General features: G+C 44.5%; 1 protein-coding gene across 1 annotated transcript in view; it reads right to left on the minus strand.

Annotated features, from left to right (window-relative positions):
- Nucleotides 1–22,085, minus strand: part of LOC134466905 (protein bicaudal C homolog 1-like) — a 254,885-nt gene that overhangs the window by 25,179 nt on the left and 207,621 nt on the right. The window contains exons 12-17 of the mRNA XM_063220805.1: nucleotides 21,485–21,723; nucleotides 19,865–20,117; nucleotides 12,404–12,557; nucleotides 11,190–11,349; nucleotides 7,895–7,934; nucleotides 4,678–4,832 (exon numbers count right to left, since the gene is read on the minus strand). Of these exons, the coding sequence (XP_063076875.1) occupies nucleotides 4,678–4,832; nucleotides 7,895–7,934; nucleotides 11,190–11,349; nucleotides 12,404–12,557; nucleotides 19,865–20,117; nucleotides 21,485–21,723 (1,001 nt within the window). The remainder of the gene's footprint in view (nucleotides 1–4,677; nucleotides 4,833–7,894; nucleotides 7,935–11,189; nucleotides 11,350–12,403; nucleotides 12,558–19,864; nucleotides 20,118–21,484; nucleotides 21,724–22,085) is intronic.

A 22,085-nucleotide genomic window follows, 5' to 3' on the forward strand; every position in this document is an offset into this window, starting at 1 on the left:
TATGCCTTTGCCCCAAGGGCAACAACCTTGCCCCAGGGCAGACTCCTGACATGATGTTTAGTTTAGTTTAGTTTAGTTTGTGAGTGTGTGTTTGTGTGTGTGTGTACTCGTTAGTTACTCCTTATATTTAAAAAAAATAATAAAATAAAAAAATAAAAATAAAATAATAATAATAAAAAAAAACGTACCCCTCTTTGCAACTGCACTTGTTGTTCTGTATATCTCCTGTGCACTTTGTATTTGCTTGTGATGTTGGCTTGATTATGTCCTCTTTTGAAAGTCGCTTTGGTTATAAAGCGTCTGCCAAATGCAATGTAATGTAACATATGGGTGCTATTGCTTTGGGAGGATGCTCAGAGGGGTAAAAAGTACAAATAGAATTAAATTCATGGTGCAAGTACATAAGCACATGATATTATATAAATTATATAATAATAAATTATAACACAATTGTTATACCAGTTATTCCATTGTACCTAATGGGGTTGATAGACTGTGTTGTTACTGACAAAAAACCTAGAAACCTAAAACAAAAAAACACCACATATTTGATCCAACCAGTGCAGAATCAACTGATCGTCAGACAGGTACTGTAGTCTATAGTAACTGTAGGTCAGTAAGCGGTGAAGTCATCTGTGTTGGAAGGAAGCTGTTTTTGTATTTCTTTTTTTTTATAAATATATTTTTAGGGGGTTTTTATGCCTTTATTTGATAGGACAGTCTGAGATGGTGACAGGAAGCAAGTGGGACAGAGAGACGGGGTGGGATCAGGAAATGACCCCAGCCGGACTCGAACGGGGGTCCCCGTGGGCATGCAAGCCCAAATGTGGGGGGCTTAGCGCTCTGCGCCACAGCGCCCCCCCCTGGCTGTTTTTGTATTTCTACTCCTACTTTTGACACCTCTGCAACTCAAAGCGATTTGAATGGGACAATACCGGTGTGGCAGGCTTCCTCTTGGTTACACAAGCTACTGTAACCATGGCACCGCCTGCCTACTAGGACAGTGGTCAGTGGTCAGTTTTGAAGGACGTGAGACTGTCATAACTATGCCACGCTTTGAACCACACAGCCTACAATGACATTCTTGGGGCCACTGCGCAATTTGTAGATGGCTGAAGCAATGCACCCACATCCAACTAAGCTCTAAGTGCTGGAACAATCCAAGGAAGTCTGCCAACACACAAAATATTGTGGCACGCATGCCCAAGAAGTCACAATTGAAACATTTATTTGTTTGTTTTTGTTTTTCCATGGGAGCGTATGAGTGCTTTTGCACTGTCTTGGTTCGGTTGGTTGGTTGGTTGGCTACGGTTACCATGGCATCTGCCTGGTGCAGTGCCCAGGCGTGACCAGTGGTCAGCCTTTCAGGATGTGAGAATGTCATGCTTTGAAACAATATAAAATGGAACCAGAAATTATGGACAAGGGAAAAAAACAAGATTGATGCACATGTGTTCTCACAGCAGCGTACTCCACCAGTCCAAGCAAAAAAAATAAAAAATAAATAAAAAATGCTGAAGCCGTAATATTCCTGAGTAAAACCCAGATGGCCAACAGACCATGGAGGTATTATAATAATCGGAGGAAAGGAAGGAAGGAAGTCACAACTATGCTACGTATGCTAAGAGGTGTGAGACTCCCATGCAGCTACACTTGTTATTTCGACTAACGGGCAGGGCACGCCAACCTGCAGAAACACATTTCAGGGAGGTCAAGAGAAAGCCAGACACGGTCTACATATACAGTATGTCTGTAAAAATACTTTTTCAGGTGCCCTGACTCCCTGTTAGCTTGGCTGGTGGGGGTTGTTAGCCTGCCTCATACGAGGTGCACATGTTGGGCTTATGGTAGGGCTGCACTAGCCTGATTATAATCGACTTTCAAATCTCTTCGAGACTTGGTCTGACCAAGAGCAAAACAATTAACGTTTCCCAAACGACATTTCCCAAATGGCCTCCCTTGGTTTGCTAATAATTGTTTGCTTCCCAACAAAGTGGGAGGAGTTCCCGTACTTGCGGGAACTCAGAAAGTACTTGCATTGCTCTTGTCCTGACTGGTAGCAACGCTGAAGCTGTTGCGTCACTAGGAGGGCACGGCCTGGCTAGGACTGCACGATATCAGGAAAAAAAATGATATTCGATAACAGCATGCAATACCTCGATAGCGATATTTAAACGATATTTAGAAATATAGCAGAGTGTTTTTCTAGTCACTAATTTGTCGGTCTGTGTGGGGGGCGTGGCTTTGGTCATGGCGGGCTTTTTGCGCATTTGTGGATATTCAGCTAGTGATTGGACTGCACAGAAATGTTTTACTTGTTAGCGATAATTAACAAGTAATTACGGATATTCAGCTAGTGATTGGACTGCACAGAAATGTTTTACTTGTTAGCGATAATTAACAAGCAATTAACGATAGCCTATAATATCTGTGAGTAATTAACCATAGCCTATAATATCTGTGAGTAATTAACGATAGCCTATAATATCTGTGAGTAATTAACCATAGCCTATAATATCTGTGAGTAATTAGCAATAGCCTATAATATCTGTGAGTAATTAACGATAGCCTATAATATCTGTGAGTAATTAACGATAGCCTATAATATCTGTGAGTAATTAACAATAGCCTATAATATCTGTGAGTAATTAACGATAGCCTATAATATCTGTGAGTAATTAACAATAGCCTATAATATCTGTGAGTAATTAACCATAGCCTATAATATCTGTGAGTAATTAACCATAGCCTATAATATCTGTGAGTAATTAACGATAGCCTATAATATCTGTGAGTAATTAACAATAGCCTATAATATCTGTGAGTAATTAACCATAGCCTATAATATCTGTGAGTAATTAACCATAGCCTATAATATCTGTGAGTAATTAACCATAGCCTATAATATCTGTGAGTCACTTTGGATGAGAAAGCGTCAACTAAGTGTAATAATGTAATAATGTAATGAGGGAGGAAGTTACCTCAAAGGTGGTGCTCATGGTGGGCTTGTATCCTGCCCTTACCATTCCCTACACCAGTGGTTCTTAACCTTTTTTTCTGAACGCACCCCCTTAGCTGTTCCCAAGACAAACCGCGCACCCCCATCTCAAATGTCTACCCTTGTATACGCACCAAAACAAAATGATTTAAGTGATCAATTACAATGATTCTTACTTAAGACATTAATCAATACTTTAATGAATTTACATGGGGACGAAAACATGTTTAATTTTGGTCTTAATTTGGTCTAATTATAATGTTTGGAAGCAGAATTTTGGTCACAACCTCAACACAAACAAAATTCTGTGCACCCCCTGAAATCTCTGGCGCATGCCCAGGCACCCCAGGTTAAGAACCACTGCCCTACACCATGACTGAAGTGCCCTTGAGCAAGGCACCTAACCCCACATTGCTCCGGGGACTGTAACCAATAGCCTATAACATTTGTGAGTCACTTTGGGTGAGATATACATTATATAATACGTATAATAATAATGAGGGAGGATGTTATCTCGTAGGTGGTGCTCATGGTGGGCTTGTATCCTGCCCTTACCATTCCCTACACCAGCGGTTCCCTTGTACATTTCAATGTGGTTTGCGCACCCCCTAAGCGAATGTTTTGGTGTGCTGATGGCCACTCAAATATGGGTTCACTGCACAAATCATTGCATATTATGCAGAGTCATTTGGGGAATCCTCATTTCCAATAGACTTGATGTTTCTTCAATCATGCAATTCACTATACAAATAAAAATTAGGCCTACTTAATTTTCATTAATGTTGTGTAGAAACACATATATCCGCCATTGCTCAATTCAGCTCGCGCACCCCCTTGTGGCAGGCCACGCACCCCCAGGGATGCACGCACCACAGTTTGGGAAACCCTGCCCTACACCATGGCTGAAGTGCCCTTGAGCAAGGCACCTAACCCCACATTGCTCCGGGGACTGTAACCAACAGCCTATAACATTTGTGAGTGACTTTGGATGAGATATACATTATATATGGGGTCTGCTCGTTTTTCCGACGCACCATTGATCCGATGCGTCAATGTTCCGAACATTTCCCATTGATCCTACAGCACTTAGTCTCAGATAACTTTTTAGCAATAAAATGAAACCCTTTGTCCCGACAATGCAATGTTCCGACCAAAATCTGCTTTAGATCACCATCATCTCTGACAGCCTGCACAGTGGTCATGCAGCTGTCTGTGACAGGTTAGGTTTAGGGAAAGTTTTGGTCAAGGCACAAATTTAAAACTCAGAAACATTGCAATAGCCTACTGACAGGTTAGGGTTAGGAATGGTTTTGGGTAGGGCACAATTGTAAAACTTGGCAACATTGCATTAATGACAGGTTATGTTTAGGGGTGGTTTTGGTAAGGGCACAGCTAGACCGACTCAGACGGCATCTATGTGCTCGTCGCAGCGCATGCAGCTGAAGCTTGGCACCGGGAAAAGCAGGACATACGACCTGGGATAATGACCAACCTCAAACAGCTATTGGTCGGAACATTGAGCGGTCGGAGCAAAGGGTTTAATTCAATTATTTTGAGTTAGTGGGCTGTAGGATCAATGGGAAATTTTCGGAATATTGACGCGTCGGACCAAAGAGGCGTCGGAAAAATGACATGCTACCTTATATATTACGTATAATAATAATGAGGGAGGATGTTACCTCGTAGGTGGTGCACATGGTGGGCTTGTAGGGGACGTGGTTGGCCCTGCGCAGCTCCTTGATGGTCTCGGCCGGCATGGACTTGGAGAAGCCCAGGCCACTCCAGGTGTTGGTGGGGGTCCGCACCTCCGTCACCACCGGCTTCTTCAACATGGCTGCCCACGCAAAACAAACAAACAAACAAACAAGCAAACAAACAGAAAAAAGTAATTTAGTCACTGACTCACTGGTATAAAAATCTGATTTTGGTCATAGTGATTGATCAGGAGCTTCATATATAGAGCCAGGGCTCTAAATTAGCTTTTCGCCGACGCAAAACAAAAAAACAAACAAACGAGCAAACAAACAAAAAGAAAAAAAGCGAACAAGTCACTGGTATAAAAATCTGATTTTGGTCATCATAGTGATTGATCAGGGCTCTAAATTAACTTTTCTCATCACCAGCCAAAATGACTAGCAGATACTAGTCTTGCAAGCCAAACTAGTGGGTCAAAGTGGCTAGTACGCATGTTGGTCTTTTCTAGCAGCCAAACTGAAATTTCACCAGCATTTGGCTGGTTGGTTGGTGTTAATTTAGAGCCCTGCATAGAACCACACATACCATCAATAGACAGCAAACCACGCATTATCACTTTTCAGTAAAACATGCTATACATGTAATAGTCGTTTTGATTGATTGTGGAGTTGTCATGGAGTCATTTCCAGTCTAAACTCAATTTGACAAAATATGTACATAGTTTGGGTTTGTAGGACATTATATTGTTTCCAACATGTCTTCATTTTCAACAGTGTTGAAAAGTAGGATTTCTTTCAATACGCATGTCCTGTACCAAGGGGAAGTGGTAAGTGCTGTGGTCGCTGGCGCTCGGCTAGAAAGCTGTGGCGGGCCCCGCCACACACCACCACCCTCGCCATCTTTAATTAGACAAATGACTCCTTTCCTCGCTCTCTGAGGGGCTGGCCTCGTACCACGCTACTGAAATGACCGCTCACATGACAAGACATGACAGCCAGACAGACCAAGCTGTCCCCACAGTGTCTCCACTATAGTATGTGATAATTTACCAGGATGCTGCACTGCAGACATCCAGACTGTTGCAGACATCCAGACTGTTGCAGACATCCAGACCATTGCAGACATCCAGACTGTTGCAAACAGGACTTGAGTGGGAACAAAAAAAAGGTCCGGGGGGGGGGGGGGTGTCTAGTGCAAACCCCCTTAAATTTGAGGCCAGTCTCTAGGAAAATAAGAAAAAAACAGTATTGCAGGCTTGAGGACTGATAGGACACCTGGAAAATGCCCTGTATGCCAGATTTACCAGACCAGGCCTGCTCGCAAACTTCGAGGGACTCTGTCAACTCTTCTAGGTAATTTAGAAAGAATTTTGGGAAGAGAAGGATGCAAAGAAAGGGTTCCTCATCATCACGTGGTTACCACAAGAATGAACGCAATTACTGTAATACTATAGGGCCCCTCGCAGTCCATATGGGGGTCTGTATAGGCCATAAGCTAAAACCACAACAACATCAGGCAGCGACGCCAATGTTAAATGACACACCATACACACAAGGCTTACTGGAGGCCAGGGAAGCCAACAGAGGGGGACAAAGAGGTCAGTGGTCGCGGGCCCAGGGAAGGGGGTGTATATTTGGGATGCCACTACATTGTATGCAAGGCTGTAAATTATTATTTTTTCATCACTAGCCGTACACTTACTACCAGAAAGTGGCTAATAAGTTTTCTTTTATACCAGCCAAACTGAATTTTCACCAGCATTTTGGCAAGATGGCAGCTGTCCATTTAGAGCAGTGTTTCTCAACAGGGGTGCCGGGGCAAGGTGGCTGATGAATAAATTATGTAATATAATACATATTTGTCTAAATTGATAAGTTAATGCTAGTCAGTGTAATCTTTCATCTGCCATTTATGCGCAATAAAGTAAAGGTCGTCCCAGTCAGCTGCAACTTTGAACGTAGGTCGTGTGACGTGTCCAAATGTGCTACCTTTCTAAGCTTGTGTGGTATCGGATGCGATGCCATGTTACGGCTTGTTGGTTTGGGGTGCCTTGAAATTTTTCATGAATTGAAAGGGTGCCTAAAAAAGTTGCCTAAAAAAAGGTTGAGAAACACTGATTTAGAGCGTCGATTGTATGTATTGGTTGGGGTCTTTTGGATGACTCTGTCATGGGCCCAGCCAATACACAAAAGGCTTACTGGAGACAGGGAAGTCAACGGAGGGGGACAAAGAGGTCAGTTGGCAGGGGGCCCAGAATTGGGACCCCATTACAATGTATGTATTGGGTGGGGGCTTTTACGTGACTTTGCCACAGTTACATGCCGCTATTCAGACATGCCGCTATTCAGACATTGATGTCTATTGTCTGAATACCGACACGTTTCCCACCGAAATCTTTTCTGTGGTTTGTGCTACGTTGCTCAGTTTTTTTTTCAGTTTAGGGAGAGTGCATGCAGCTACCCTGACCCTAACCCTAACCCTACGGCATATCTGGTGTCTGAATAGCGATATGTCTGAATAGCGCTTGACCCCCCTTTGTCACGGGCCCAGCTAAAGCTGTCAGCAGCCCTGTCTGGAGTCCTTTCGTCCTGACCACTATACCTAGAGATCAAGTCCTCAGAGCCCAATGGAAATCCACAACAAAGAGAGTTCTAAAACCTGGACCAATCACAGCCAATTAGAATTCCACAACAAAGAGAGTTCTAAGAACCTGCACCAATCACGGCCAATCAACAGCCTCTGACAGGGAGACGTCTAAGACCCGGTTTCTCGGTTTTCTTACACTTCCGAAATAGAAGTGTAATGATACGCTACTCGGAGACAGACTACAGTATGTGTTTGACATTTTTTTCCGTAGTGGAACCAGGCAAGCCAGTGGTGCTGCTGTCTCTCATTCTTAGCTTAGAAAAACAGACTAAACATCTCATGTTTCCCAATTTGTATTCCTGTGTTGCCTTTCTGAAAGAGTGACTAAAGGAGAGAGAGAGAGAGAGAGAGAGAGAGAGAGAGAGAGAGAGAGAGAGAGAGAGAGAGAGAGAGAGAGTGTGTGCGAGAGAGAGAGAGAGAGAGAGAGAGAGAGAGAGAGAGAGAGAGAGAGAGAGAGAGAGAGAGAGAGAGAGAGAGAGAGAGATGTGGGGCACAGGAAGGACTGCTGATCTGCTTGAAGTGTTTTGTGGAAGTGGTGGATGTAGGTTTACATACCTTTGGTTGCAAGCAACTTTTTCTGCTCATAGTCGAATGCCTAGAGAGAAAAAACAGGGAGAGAGAGAGAGAGAGAGGGGGGGGGGGGGGGGTGGGGGGGGGGGGGCGGGGGGGGGGGGGGGGGGGGGGGGGGGGGGGGGGGGGGGGGGGAGAGAGAGAGTGAGAGTGAAAGTAAATGAAGCAAAGAGAGAGGGGAATGAAGAGCAAAGTAGAGAAAGGTAAAGGGGACCCATCAGATGATGTAGTGTAAGTTGTTTACAGTTTCCTAGACCAGTGTTTTTCAAAGTGGGGGGGCCGCGAAGGGGTGCTAGGGTGGCCACAGAAAGAGTATAGCAAAAATAATAATAATTGATTATTCATGTACACCAAATATGCAAAAAATAAACTAAACAATATTCCCATTAGTTGAGAACTGTTATAACAACTAAACTATTATAATAATCTATTTTATCTCTGAATTCTATATTTGATATATCCCAGTGGGGCACTGACGCACAAACTGAGACTATGGTTGTGAAGGAGAGTGCACAGAGAAAAATAGTGTGGCACGGCCCGTGTTAGGGGGGCCTTGGCTGGAATCTATCGGTATATGGGGGGCCTCATCATGGTGAAGCTTGGGAACCCCTGATCTAGACAAGGGAAACCTGGCACAGATTTTCTGAGTAGCTGGTTCAGGTGACAGATCCACAACAGACGCCACAAACAAACTGTGGACACTTTGCCTCATTCTGTCCAAGCTGCTTCACGTATTATACACACTGAGGTGTGTGTGTGTGTGGGGTGTGTGTGTGGGGTGTGTGTGTGTGTGTGTGTGTGTGTGTGTGTGTGTGTGTGTGTGTGTGTGTGTGTGTGTGTGTGTGTGTGTGTGTGTGTGTGTGTGTGTGTGTGTGTGTGTGTGTGTATGGATCGAAAAATGAGTTGAGTGTGCAAGATCGGTAGAGGGTCTTATGAGGCTACTGCCTGTTTTTTTTCTATTAAGGCATGTTTCAGTTTAGCAAACCCCACCCCATCCTACCTGACCATGACCACACACACACACGCACACGTACACGCACACACACACACACACACACACACACACACACCCACCCCTTCTCATCGCCCACAAATGCTAATGCTAGCATATGTGGCCGACGCCAAGGCACAGACAGGAAACACATGATCCTCCCAATAGCACGTCTCATGCAGATGCTACTTAGGAGGTCTCATAAATGTGCCACGTCAAACAGCAATTAAAATCATAAATATATGAAGATGTGTGCGGACAAGAGTCATATTTAGCCTCACATCCAGGTTGAGGAACAAAGTGCGCTTTGAGTCAGATCCATTATCCATGGCTATTACCTCGGGCAGGAACGTTAAACTTTTTACCTTAGTGGGTTTGGTTTGTATCGCTAACCACTCTGGCACTGACTGATGTCAGTTGATGGGTGGGCATGCAGGTTCGGATTAATGCACAGGCTAGATGTGGCTGCAGCCTAGGGGCCCCCTTCTGCCAGGGGGGGCCCTGATTGGCCAAAAGCGAAACTTTGCAGAATTGTGACAACATGCAATATTAACAAATGTATATGTTATGCTCAGTACACTTGGTAGATATGTTTTCCTGTAGCCTCGGGGCCCCAGGCCATCTTAATCCGGCCCTGTGGGCAGGTTTGACAGAATGGGGGTTGTTTTTCCAATGTCAGTCTGTTTTCCTGCGTCGTTTCCAAACGGAACTTGTTTGACGTAAAGAAGGCTAATTTCCAACCAGGAAATCTGTTCTTTGCTTGTAAAATTGACAGTGGAGAAATGCTTTAAAGCTGTTGAACTGCCTGTGTCCGTAGAATGTTCAGTCATTCATTGGGCTGCGCTTTGTGAGTTCACTTCCTGTTAATTTTATACCTCAATTCTGACCTCCGTTCGTCCATGGCTGCTAATTTCCGTGGCTAATTTGAAAACGTTTCAAGTGCAGCTGGTCTTCCTGGGTGTGTGAAGAGACCAGAATTTGAGGGCGCGCGTAGGTGGAAACGTAAACACTGAGAGGGAGCTTTCTCTTTCTACCTCTCTCTCTCTCGCTACATGTGAGGCTTGTTGTAGTGATAGTCTCTAATTACAGAGCAGTTACAGTTTTCTTTTACAGCACTGTGGAAGTAGGGCAAAGTTCAGCACGCTGTAAGCAAGCAAGCAAGTGCGGCAGGCAAGATTTACAGTAGTAAAAAACTGGGCTGTGCCTAGTAATACTTTCAGTGTCACTAGCCAGTTTGGCTGGCAGCTTATTCCTTGGTATGACATATGTATCATAGTAGCCTATATTCTGTTGTTTGCCCCTTGTGTATCAATTGATTGTATTTAAGTTCAAGTGTGTAATTGCCTGGCATACTCCCATGTAGTAGAAAGCTATACGGTCTTCTTGCTTTAACACCTGATCTTCTGAGGTTAGACGCACACTATCATGATAAAGAAAACGATATAAACAATATAAAATCTGTGGCTAGTGGAATACCTGAATGGCTAGTGACTCAGGAAAACCACTAGACACAGTGGCCGGTGGGTGAAAAGTTAAAGGGACACTGTGCAGAAAATGGTCAAAAAAGGTACTGCAACTATGCTGCTCATTGAAACTGGGCTCCCTATTGACAAATTTGATCTTTACATGAAAAAAGTTTACTAAGTAATAAACAAATATTTTCTAATATGGTCCAAGTACAGTTCTTTTTGCAGCTAAAAATGGCTATTTTTGGAAATTCAAAATGGCGGACCATGGAGAAGATCCCCCTTTTCATGTATGCAAAGTGCAATTTTTCCAGTCATAATGAATACTTAGAATTTGATGGTGGTGGTAAGTATTCATGAAAAAGTTAACATTAGTGAATGGGCAGCATGAATTCAGGAAATAAACAACTAAAAATCTCACACAGTGTCCCTTTAATGTGAGGCCCTGGTACCTCCTAGCCTCGCGCACCATCCTACGCACTTCCGCCAAGACACTTGGCTCCGCACTACGTCTGGTACCTGTTTTCTGTGGAGCGATGTTGACTGGTAGGATTTGCGCCGGTGTTCTGACAAACGGTCCTACATTGTAATTTTATCCTACGGTAGGATGTTCTGTCAGACGTCTGTCTGTTAAACAGTCCTACATCGCCATAGATAGACGTCAGACATGTTTGTTCAACAACTTATAAGTTAAATCCTGATTTTTCAGAAAATTTGCTACCTGCTTCCTGCAATCGCGTCAGACCAAACAACCTCCAGACCATGAATACGAAATGAAATGGCAGTATTATGGGATGGTCAGGAGCAGGCTAGGTACACGTACCTCCATGTTGGGGAAGGATGTCTGTGGTGCCAGGAGCATGCGCTCCGAGTTCTGCTGCTGCGCTGCCCTCTCCGCCGCCCGCTCGCTGCCCGGGGCACGCTTGTCCGCCACCGGACCGTCAGAGGCACTCGAGTCAGAGTCCGACATCAGGCAGTCAGAGCTGTGACAGAAAGAGACGAGAAGAAAAGAAGAAAAGAGAGAGACACTTAGATTTTACTTCTAAAATACATTACACTTTTATACACGTATATGTTAGGTGCCTGGGGTTCACCTGTGTGGCAGTCAGAGCTGTGCCAGAGAGAGACGAGAACAGAAGAAGAGAGAGAGACAATTAGATTTTACTTCTAAAATACATTACACTTTTATACACGTATATGTTAGGTGCCTGGGGTTCACCTGTGTGGCAGTCAGAGCTGAGCCAGAGAGAGACGAGAACAGAAGAAGAGAGAGAGAGACACTTAGATTTTACTTCTAAAATACATTACACTTTTATACACGTATATGTTAGGTGCCTGGGGTTCACCTGTGTGGCAGTCAGAGCTGTGACAGAGAGAGGTGAGCGGAAGAGAGAGAGACTTAGTTTTGACTTCTAAAATAAATTACGTTACACTGAGAAGACGGTTTTATCCAAAGCGACTTGCGTTAATTTACAGGGTATTGGTTACAGTCACTGTGGGGTTAGGTCACAGTGCCTTGCTCAAATGCATTTCATCCATGGATAGAGGTGATGTAGGGAGAGGCAAGGGTGGGATTTGAACCTGCAACCTTCTGGGATTACGACCACCTCCCTAACCATTAGGCCATGGCTGCCCCAAATACACTTATAGGAACGTTTTGTGTTTTTGCTCTGTAAAGTCAAGCAGTGTGCAGTGTGCTGTGTGCTGTGTGTGTGTGTGTGTTCTGCTGTGTACTGTAAGTCTGTGTGTGTGTGTGTGTGTGTGTGTGTGTGTGTGTGTGTGTGTGTGTGTGTGTGTGTGTGTGTGTGTGTGTGTGTGTGTGTGTGTGTGTGTGTGTGTGTGTGTGTGTGCTCTACGTACTGTAAGTGTGAGTTCTTGGTCCCCTATAGAAGTTCCAGGGCCTGCCTCTTCCCTGAGTGTTATTGTGTGTGTGTGTGTGTGTGTGTGTGTGTGTGTGTGTGTGTGTGTGTGTGTGTGTGTGTGTGTGTGTGTGTGTGTGTGTGTGTGTGTGTGTGTGTGTGTGTGTGCCATACGTACTGTAAGTGTGAGTTCTTGGTCCCCTGTAGTAGCTCGAGAGCCTGCCTCTTCCCTGAGGCCACACAGGAGGCCAACATCTGCTTCAGTTCGCTGCTGCTGCCCGAGTGGGAGGGGCTTCGGGGCATGCCCACCTCCACAAACGCATCGTTGGAACCTGGTAGAGTAGAGTAGAGTAGAGTAGAGTAACTTTATTAATCCCCAGGGGTAATTCAGGTATCCAGTAGCTTACATAAATACACAAATAAACGAATGCCCACATGGACATTTTAAGACACAAATAACACAGGAATAACACAGGTCAGAGTCACAACAATTACGCGGTTATTACTGTAGCTCAACCAGGAAACAGGGCAGTGTGTGACATGATACTACTTCATGTCTGCAGCCCTACAAAAGGGAAAGTGCAGTAACTTCATATTTTGTCAATATCGAGCTTAGACTGGTCTTAAAATGGTCTCTATAACAGTGTTTCTTAACTGGTGGGTCGGGACCCAAAAGTGGTTCACGAAGGGGGTCCTGGGTGGGTCGCAGAGCTGTGGTGTAAAAATGTATGAATGCAATTTAACCAAGATGCGGTATTGACTACATGACTGATGTCCAAGAGAGAGTGAAACTCCTCTCCATTAGTTAATAGACATACAAATGCTGATGCATATTTTCAAATGCATGGATATATCTTTGATAATTACTTGAAGACTCCAACGGTGCGACAAAGTATTGGGTCACAACGTATTAACCATTGAAAAATGTGGGTCCCAAGGCTATTCCAGTTAATAACCACTGATCTATAACACCTCCTTTCAGTGTTGCCAGATGTGTCTGACCAAATCCCGCCCAAAAGCTTCTCAAAAACCGCCAAAATGCGCTAAATTCCGCCCAAATTCAACAAATTACATTGACTTCTATGGGCCCAAAACGGCTGAAAAAAACGCCAAATGGCCAATTTTTCCGATTTTTACCCGCAGACGCTCATCCAAAGTAGCCCAATTGGGCAGGCACCCGCCCAATCTGGCAACACTGCCTCCTTTATCTTGTGAACAAGCCTTATAGTGTGCTTCATTTTAAAAATATTGCTACAGTATGTGAAATTTGCAGTAACTACAATATCCAACCTAATGCCAATACTTTGAGGGCCTTTTGTCTCAGTTTCAATTATGGCTTACTGCTCTTTGCCTTTGTAGGGCAGCTGTGCCTGTTTTAAAACAATGCTTGGGGTTATCAAAACTGACGTTGTGATCATGTCAACTGTTGATTCCTGGAAAAGAATCCATGAATCCAAGACCAATGTTGACATGCAAAATATAACACAGAGCAGGTTAAAATGAAATTCATTATGTTTTTGTGTACTAAATGACACGTAAGCACACAGGCATGTACACAGGCACGCACAGAGACACGCATGCGCGCGCACGCATGCAGGCACGCACGCAGGCACGCACACAGACATGCACGCAGGCATGCATGCAGTCATGCACGCACACGCACACGCACACACACACACACACACACACCTTTCTCATTACCCTCCACCCCTACAATAATAAACCAAACATGAAGCCTGCTGCTAGCCTGTTTGAGGCACGCAACACCACACACACAACACTTCAGAGAGAGAGAGAGAGAGAGAGAGAGAGAGAGAGAGAGAGAGAGGGGTAGAGAGAGAGAGAGGGGTAGAGAGAGAGGGAGAGGTAGAGAGAGAGATAGAGAGATAGAGAGAGACAGAGAGAGGTAAGAGAGGTAGAGAGAGAGAGGGAGAGAGAGAGAGAGAGAGAGCGAGGTAGAGAGAGGTAGAGAGAGAGAGAGGTAGAGAGAGAGAGGTAGAGAGAGAGAGAGGTAGAGAGAGAGGGGTAGAGAGAGAGAGGGGTAGAGAGAGGTAGAGAGAGAGAGAGAGAGAGAGAGAGAGAGAGAGAGAGAGAGAGAGAGAGAGAGAGAGAGAGAGAGAGAGAGAGAGCACGTCAGCTCCTGAAAGCAATTTCTGCAGCAGTCCAGTCCCAGAATAACAATCTTAATTGACTTCTTTTTTGTCTTCACCCACTCAGATTAAGAGAAGGGTGTCGGGAAGAAAAACAAGAGATAGTTTCTCTTCTGACCTGACACAAATGGGGCCAACCCAAACAGCTTGCATAAGGCCACTGCCCAGCTGAAGAGAAATGGCTTTCTTTCTTTCTTTCTTTCTTTCTTTCTTTCTTTCTTCTTACTTTCTGTCATTTCTCATGGTTTGTTTCTTTTGGACTCACCTTGGACTCTCTCTCTCTCTCTCTCTCTCTCTCTCTCTCTCTCTCTCTCTCTCCCTTCTCTCTCTCTCTCTCTCTCTCTCTCTCTCTCTCTCTCTCTCTCTCTCTCTCTCTCTCTCTCTCTCTCTCCCTCTCTCTCTCTCTCTCTCTGAGTGGAGACTTGAGAGGTACAGTATAGAGAGGGTTTAATTATCTGCAAGGTTGTGACAGCCAGTGCACTTTGCTTAGTAGGATAATAAAAATAGGTGAGGCGCGGTCGGCGAGGCGAGGCGAGCTGATGTATTGTTTGGGGTGAAGAGTCATGGGGACACATCTGGCACTGGTTGAAACACACTTTTACACTTCTTTTAGAAAAGTGAAATAAAACGATTTCCATCATACATTGTCACTTCACAGAAATTATCTCTTCCCGCACAAATAAAGGTCACGCCAGAGCTATTTATACAGTCATTTCTTACCGCAGGCCAAAATTGTATTTTATGGAAAAAAAAAAGAAAAAAAAATGGTCAAGTTATTATTTTCCTTAGGTCAATGTTCTAACCCAGTTGTTCTCAACCTTTTTTGAACAAACGGCCCCTGGACCTCATCCAAAGCCTCCCCCAACGCCCACCTTACTATTAAAACATGTAATGGACTAATGCAGTGTTTCTCAAACTTTTTCAGACTGAGGACCACTTTGCCCCCCAAAAATATTTAGGGACCACCTGTCAACTGAATCGACAGTTGAGGGGTGATAATTTGACACTGCTAATTTCGATGCAGATCACACAAATTTTGTTCAAATTTACAAGCCTGTCTTATTGTGGTGAAAATAAGACTTCAGCTATGTTTAGCTTTGTAATTATAAATTATAAATTCATAAATGATCAAATATAGCCTACTGCTAGTGCTAGCTCGTCTAGAAATCCCCTTGAGGACCACCTGAGCTCTGTCGCGGACCACAAGTGGTCCCCGGACCACACTTTGAGAATCACTGGACTAATGCCTTCAATGACAACTAAGCACTGCCACGTCTCAACTGTATCCTCCTCAACGCCCCCATAGGACTCCCCAACGCGCCCCTTGGAGGGCTGTACAGCCCCCGTTGAGAAACATTAGTCTAACACGTCCAACACGTAACAGCAGTTTGTCTCCCACAAAACAGATGGGGTCAACAACAGATCGCTCTTTGATGAGACGTTTTTGGACATGATTCACGCTTTCTTTCGGCCTCTCTCTCTCGTCATGTTTGTTGATATATCAATTACAAGTTAATTAGATTCTGATGACTATTGAAGCCGATGTTTTCCTGAAATAAGCTTTCCGTAAAAGTTCACTGCAATCAGTGCACAGCACGCTGACCCATTTATTTGTCGACGTTTATTATAATAAACTGGCTTGCAGCAGCAGTAGTAGGGGAAAATGGCAAAGAAGTTAAATCAAAACCCAAATCATCACATAATGGAGTCAAAACAAATACTGGCATTACTGCATAATGTCCCTTTTCACCCCAAATTGGAGCCAGTGTTTTGCTAAATTGGATGTTTGTGGTTTCGTGATGTGGAGTCTGTATTTAACATAGCAGCAGAGAAAGTCAATGAGGCATGTGACTAGATCCATCCTCTGGTCACGAGACAAAAACAAAAAAGCTACGCTAGTGAGTTTTTACAAAGGGCTGTGTTGATGACCAAGGACGCCAGTGGGGGACAAACGGGTCAATTGTCCCGGGCCAAGAGAGAGAGAGAGGGGCACCGGAATTAGGTCCTCATATGCATGGGGTGGGGGCCCTTTCAGATGACTTTGTTCTGGGCTTGGTCAAGGCTATCAGCAGCACTGTTGAAGACGGCATAAATCTTTGGGGAAAGGGGAACATTTCGGTTGAGACCTTTCAGAACTGTATCAGAGATTTATGATTGAATTGACAGATATTTGATAAGGTCCTCCCGTCAGGGCTATTTTATAGTGAATTAAAGGACATTAAATATAATGTTCACTTAACAAGTCGACATTCCTCAGAAGTGGTCTGGTTGAAGAGATATCAATCATTACACAGAAGCATGTATGCACACAAACTCTCTCTCTCTCTCTCTCTCTCTCTCTCTCTCTCTTTCTCTTTCTCTCTCTCTCTCTCTCCCTCTCTCTCTCACACTCACACAAGACAAACACCAGCTACAAAAGGGACTAAAAAAATAATTATCGACATGTCTTCTTTAATGGAAACAGGCTTTGTTTCCAGGCTTTGTTTGTACTGTAAAAGGGAGTAATAGTACAGTACAGTACAGTAGCATACAGTACAGTACAGTACAGTACAGTACAGTACAGTACAGTACAGTACAGTACAGTACAGTACAGTACGGTACAGTACGGTATTTCACATTACAGTACAGTATAGTAGAGTATAGTACAGTACAGTACAGTACTGGGTCGTAAGGAAGCAACGTTCTAAATTTCACGCTGTTTTCAGATCCGTAACGGTAATGGCCTTTTTCTTGAAAATGGCGGCCATCTTGAATATTCATGACAACTTTTAAATTATCCATTACACATTTACCAAGTAGTATGAATGGTAAATATGTCTAAAATGTCATATTATATCCATTACTCGTGAGAAAACTGTTGTTGCTGGCGGCCATTTTGAAAAATGGCTGATATGGCCACCATGTTGAAAATTCATGATGGCTCCATATCCAGTTCTTTCTAGAATGCCTTTGGCTACATGTGCATCAATTTTCATGCTTGTATCACAAACTGAACGATTGTTTTGGTTAGCCGTTACACTACTATACGTACCACACACACTAACTGCAAAAGGGACCAAAAATGGACTACATGCTGTTTTAATGGGGACTGTGATGCTCTGTGATGTATGTAAAAGGGAGCGTCTGCACTCTTAACGCACAAACTGCAAAAACGTCCAAGAAAAAAATGAACTGCATGTTGCTTTAATGAGAACATGCTTTGGAACATGCAAAAGGGATCAAAAATAAACTGCATGTTGCTTTAACGAGAACATGCTTTGGAACATGCAAAAGGGATCAAAAAATGAACTGCATGTTGTTTTAACGAGAACATGCTTTGGAACATGCAAAAGGGATCTAAAATGAACTGCATGTTGCTTTAACGAGAACATGCTTTGTTATGTCCGCATGTAAAAGGGAGTGTGTGCATAAGGGAGTGTAGCTCGGCCACGGCTCCGTCTGATCTACGTACAATGTGTCATGATGACACACCATGTTTATTATGTCTGCTATTACCCTACATGTCTACTATGTGCTTCTAAAGTTTTTTGGGGTCTTTTTCGACTTTATTTGATAGGACAGTGTGAGAGGTGGACAGGAAACGAATTGGGAGAGAGACGGGGAGGGGTCGTCAAAGGACAGGGGCCGGGAATCCAGCCCGGGTCAGCCGCATGGCAGGCGAGTGCCCTACTGGTTGGCCACGGCAGGGCCCTACTTTGTATTTCTATGTATGTACTTGTACTGCAGGCCTATGTCACAGAAATGAGTACACCCCTCACATTTCTGCAGATATGTAAGTATATGTGAATAAGAAATTTCAATTTGACACAATGCACAGTAGCCAGTGTATAACGTATAAAGCCGGCCGCTTTAATTTCTTGTTCACTCAAATAATTGAAATACAGTCATTAATGTCTAAAAACGTACCTAACAAAAGTGAGTGTCAAAGTCAAATTTATTTCATGTTTTCCCATGAAAAGATACACTTACAAATCTGGGGTGCATTTCTCTGACTATGTTAGCTACTTCATTGTTTGCAATGCAATTTCCCATTGGCAACTGCTCAAGTTGCTAACTGGCTAACAACTATGACTGACTTGACTTAATGGCAAAGCAGAAAATTATTAAAAAAGAAAAACCTTCTGACTTCACGCGCCCCCCCTCCAATACCTCCGCGCCCCCCTAGGGGGGCTTCCGCCCCACTTTGAGAAACACTGGTTTAATGGAAACAGGCTGTGTTATGTAGGCCAGTGGTTCTCAACTGGAACAGTCTTGGGACCCACCATTTTCCACTCTCATTCGGTCGCGACCCAATTTTTTTTAGCGACACTAGAATGACTGGTTGCACGCTACTATCTCAAAGAAACATTCTGATTTTATCTATGACGACAGATGACACCAGTTCAATCGCCTATCAAAATTAAAGTTGTAAATTGTTGCAGGAAAAGTTGGATGGTTTTTAGGGGTTTTTTAAGCGAATCAATGAATTACGATTTTTTCTTACACCACGGCTCCGCGACCCACCCATGACCCCTCCGTGACCCACTTTTGGGTCGCAACCCACCAGTTGAGAAACACTGATGTAGGCTATGTATAAGGGAGTGTGCACATAAGGGAGTGCACCTGGGTCACGACTCTGTCTGATCTGTACTGTGTCATGACACGCCATGTTTATTATGTCTGTACTGTGTCATGACACGCCATGTTTATTATGTCTGATCTGTATTGTGTCATGACACGCCATGTTTATTATGTCTGATCTGTACTGTGTCATGACACGCCATGTTTATTATGTCTGCAATTGACTACAACAACACTACACGTCTACTATGTAGGTTTATTACACATGTACTGTATGCATGTAAAGGGGAGGGTGGGAGGTGGTGTGTATATTGGTGTGGCCTGTTTTCTCTGGAGTAGAAGAAGAATAGCAGGGGTGTTAGAGATTAGAGACACAGATTTACAGTCAGAGGGTTGCCGGTTCAATTCCCAACACCTGCAGGACTGAGGTCATCTGAGTGTGGCATATTTGGGGCACTTGTTGGGTGGCCCCTTTGCAATTGACATTGGCACCGGCCAATCGGCCAAACGCTGGTAAAACTTAAATTGTACAACATGAGAAATGGATAACACAAAAAAGCTGAGGGAGCTTGTTTCCACTGTGCATTGTGGTCCTTGCTGGTTACTTGCTGATTACTAGCTGTGGCTAGTAATACTTTTTTATTGCCATTAGCCACTTTGGATGGTATGGTGTCTTATTCTGGGGGTATGCTATATCAGAGTAGCCTATAGTCTGTTGTTTGGCCCTTGTGCATCTATTGTTTGTTTTTAAGTTAAAAGAGTTTACCTTGGTCAATTTATTACTTGTTCTGTCTGCATCTTGCGAATGGTCGCCTGTGTGTGTGTATGTGTGTGTGTGTGTGTGTGTGTGTGTGTGTGTGTGTGTGTGTGTGTGTGTGTGTGTGTGTGTGTGTGTGTGTGTGTGTGTGTGTGTGTGTTACGCTGTTCACCTTGGTCAGATGGCTGTTTGTTCTGTAGTGAGTCTGATGGGCAGTGACCGCTGGTGTCTGCTCTGCACTCGTTGTGTCCTGATTGGCTGTGGCTGTGGCCCACGCTGTGTCCTGATTGGCTGTGGCTGTGGCTGTGGCCCACGCTGTGTCCTGATTGGCTGTGGCCGTGGCCCACGCTGGCACTCAAGACCTTATCAGCCAATGCTGCTGCTGCTGCTGCTGCTGTCATCCGGCTGTACACTGAAGACGCATGCTACACACACACACACACACACATACACACGGAACGCGCACACACACATACACATGCAATCAAACACGGACAAAAATACACACAAACAAACACATAGAGAGATAACATGAACGGCTGCATGCACGCATGCACACACACACACACACACACGCACACACACACACACACACACACACACACACACACACACACACACGCACCCACACGGACACAGTGCTGTACGTTACACACACATTTGCACACATACTGTATACAGCCTACTGCTAGCCTAGCGAGCTAAACCCATACAGCTGAAAGCTGACATGGGTCTAGAGTCGCTGGGAAGCCGTGTGGGCGGGATAAACGGCTGTCTATTAAATTCCTCGGCACTCAACGCCACGCAATAGGATGGCGCAACAACCAATCACATTGAATCCCCACACAGCAAACTGTAGGGGCGTGACTGAGGGAGACCACCACCAGCAATAGTTTCAGTCCGGAGCTACTTGGAGCAGGGGGTCAGGATTTGGCTGATAAGCTTAGCTTAACTTCCTCGTCGCAATTCCGCCACCACTTCACTCAAAGAGGGTGGACGCGATTGGTGGGTGCGCGAGTTTAGTGTTGGGCACACATACCTATACAGGTGTGTGGTTGGGCACCTCCATGCATCCAATGCCCGTCTTCCATATATCTTTCTGGTCAATCGTAAGTCAGTCATTAACGTGTCACGTAATTGGCTGAGTAAACTGGTGGCGGAAACGACTCCATCTTTGAAGCTGAAAGATTCGTTCAATTTTGGCTGAATTCACTAGCCTAGCATTTCCTATTGAAATGACTGGATCGGTTGTAGATTCAGGTCCGCTAGACTGCCCCCGGGAGCAAATCCATTTTGCTGCCTCTAGGGGCGTCTAGATTTCTAGGGTAGTATACAACTCAATGTTAATCTCAGTGTAAATCAACAGTTTACATATTACCAATATTAAATGGTTGGTTAAAAAAAAAGACAGGTAAAGACAGGAGGTATAGGGACAAAATAGTAATAGCAATGATATTAAAATGGCATAACATAATAAATAAAATAAAGAATCAGAAAGTTTGGACCAAAAAAAACAAGCCCCCCATTCACCCCTCAAGCACTTGCCCTCCAAAATGTCCGTGCACGCCACTGGGGTTGCCAGATGAGGCTGATGATTTCCAGCCCAAAAAATTCTCAAAACCCGCCTGGAAGCACCAAATCCCGCCCAATTCTATTGATGAATTCTATGGGCAAAAAAAATGTGGCGGGTTTTTCTCCAAAATCCATTTTTTCCCCGCACACGACCATCCTAAGCAGCCCAATTGGGCGGGAAACAGCCCAATCTGGCAACACTGCTTGTGTGCACATATACCTTGACATGGCCGTTCAGGGGTGCCATGACCTTGCTGCAGTCGGGCCCGTCGGTGCCGGGGGGGTTGCCCACCAGGTCTCGAGGCGCCAGGCCGGGAGGCGGCGGGGGCGGGGATGGGGTGCTGTGGCCGTGGCCGTGGCCGTGGCTGTGGGCGTGGGTGAAGCCCTGCACCCCCGATAGCAGGATGTTGGTTAAGGTAGCCTGGGTGGCCGGGTGGATCAGCAGCGGGGACGAGAACCCTGCAGAGCGGAACAACAAATACAGCATTTCAGCTGTTGACAAATACACTGTTAAACTTGGATTTTTTTTCCCGCACACCTCAGCTGGCAGGTGCGTCGGAGACGGCCCATGGGTCACTCAGCAGACAACAAAAAAATCAGATTGCCTGATGAAGGTCTAGTACCGAAACGTTGTTCATTAAAGAAATACAGCGAAATGGTCAGTGTGCGGGAGTTTTTTTCAAGTTGTCTACACACACACACTGTAAAACATTGCAAGCCAGTTAAACTTAAAAAAGCAAGTTGGCCTGCTGCGTTAAGTTTGTAAGTTAACTCAACTTGAGACTATATAACTGCAGTATGTTATGTCTGCTCCTAGAATA

Source organism: Engraulis encrasicolus, chromosome 17 (genome assembly GCF_034702125.1).
Source record: "Engraulis encrasicolus isolate BLACKSEA-1 chromosome 17, IST_EnEncr_1.0, whole genome shotgun sequence".
NCBI lineage: Eukaryota > Metazoa > Chordata > Actinopteri > Clupeiformes > Engraulidae > Engraulis > Engraulis encrasicolus.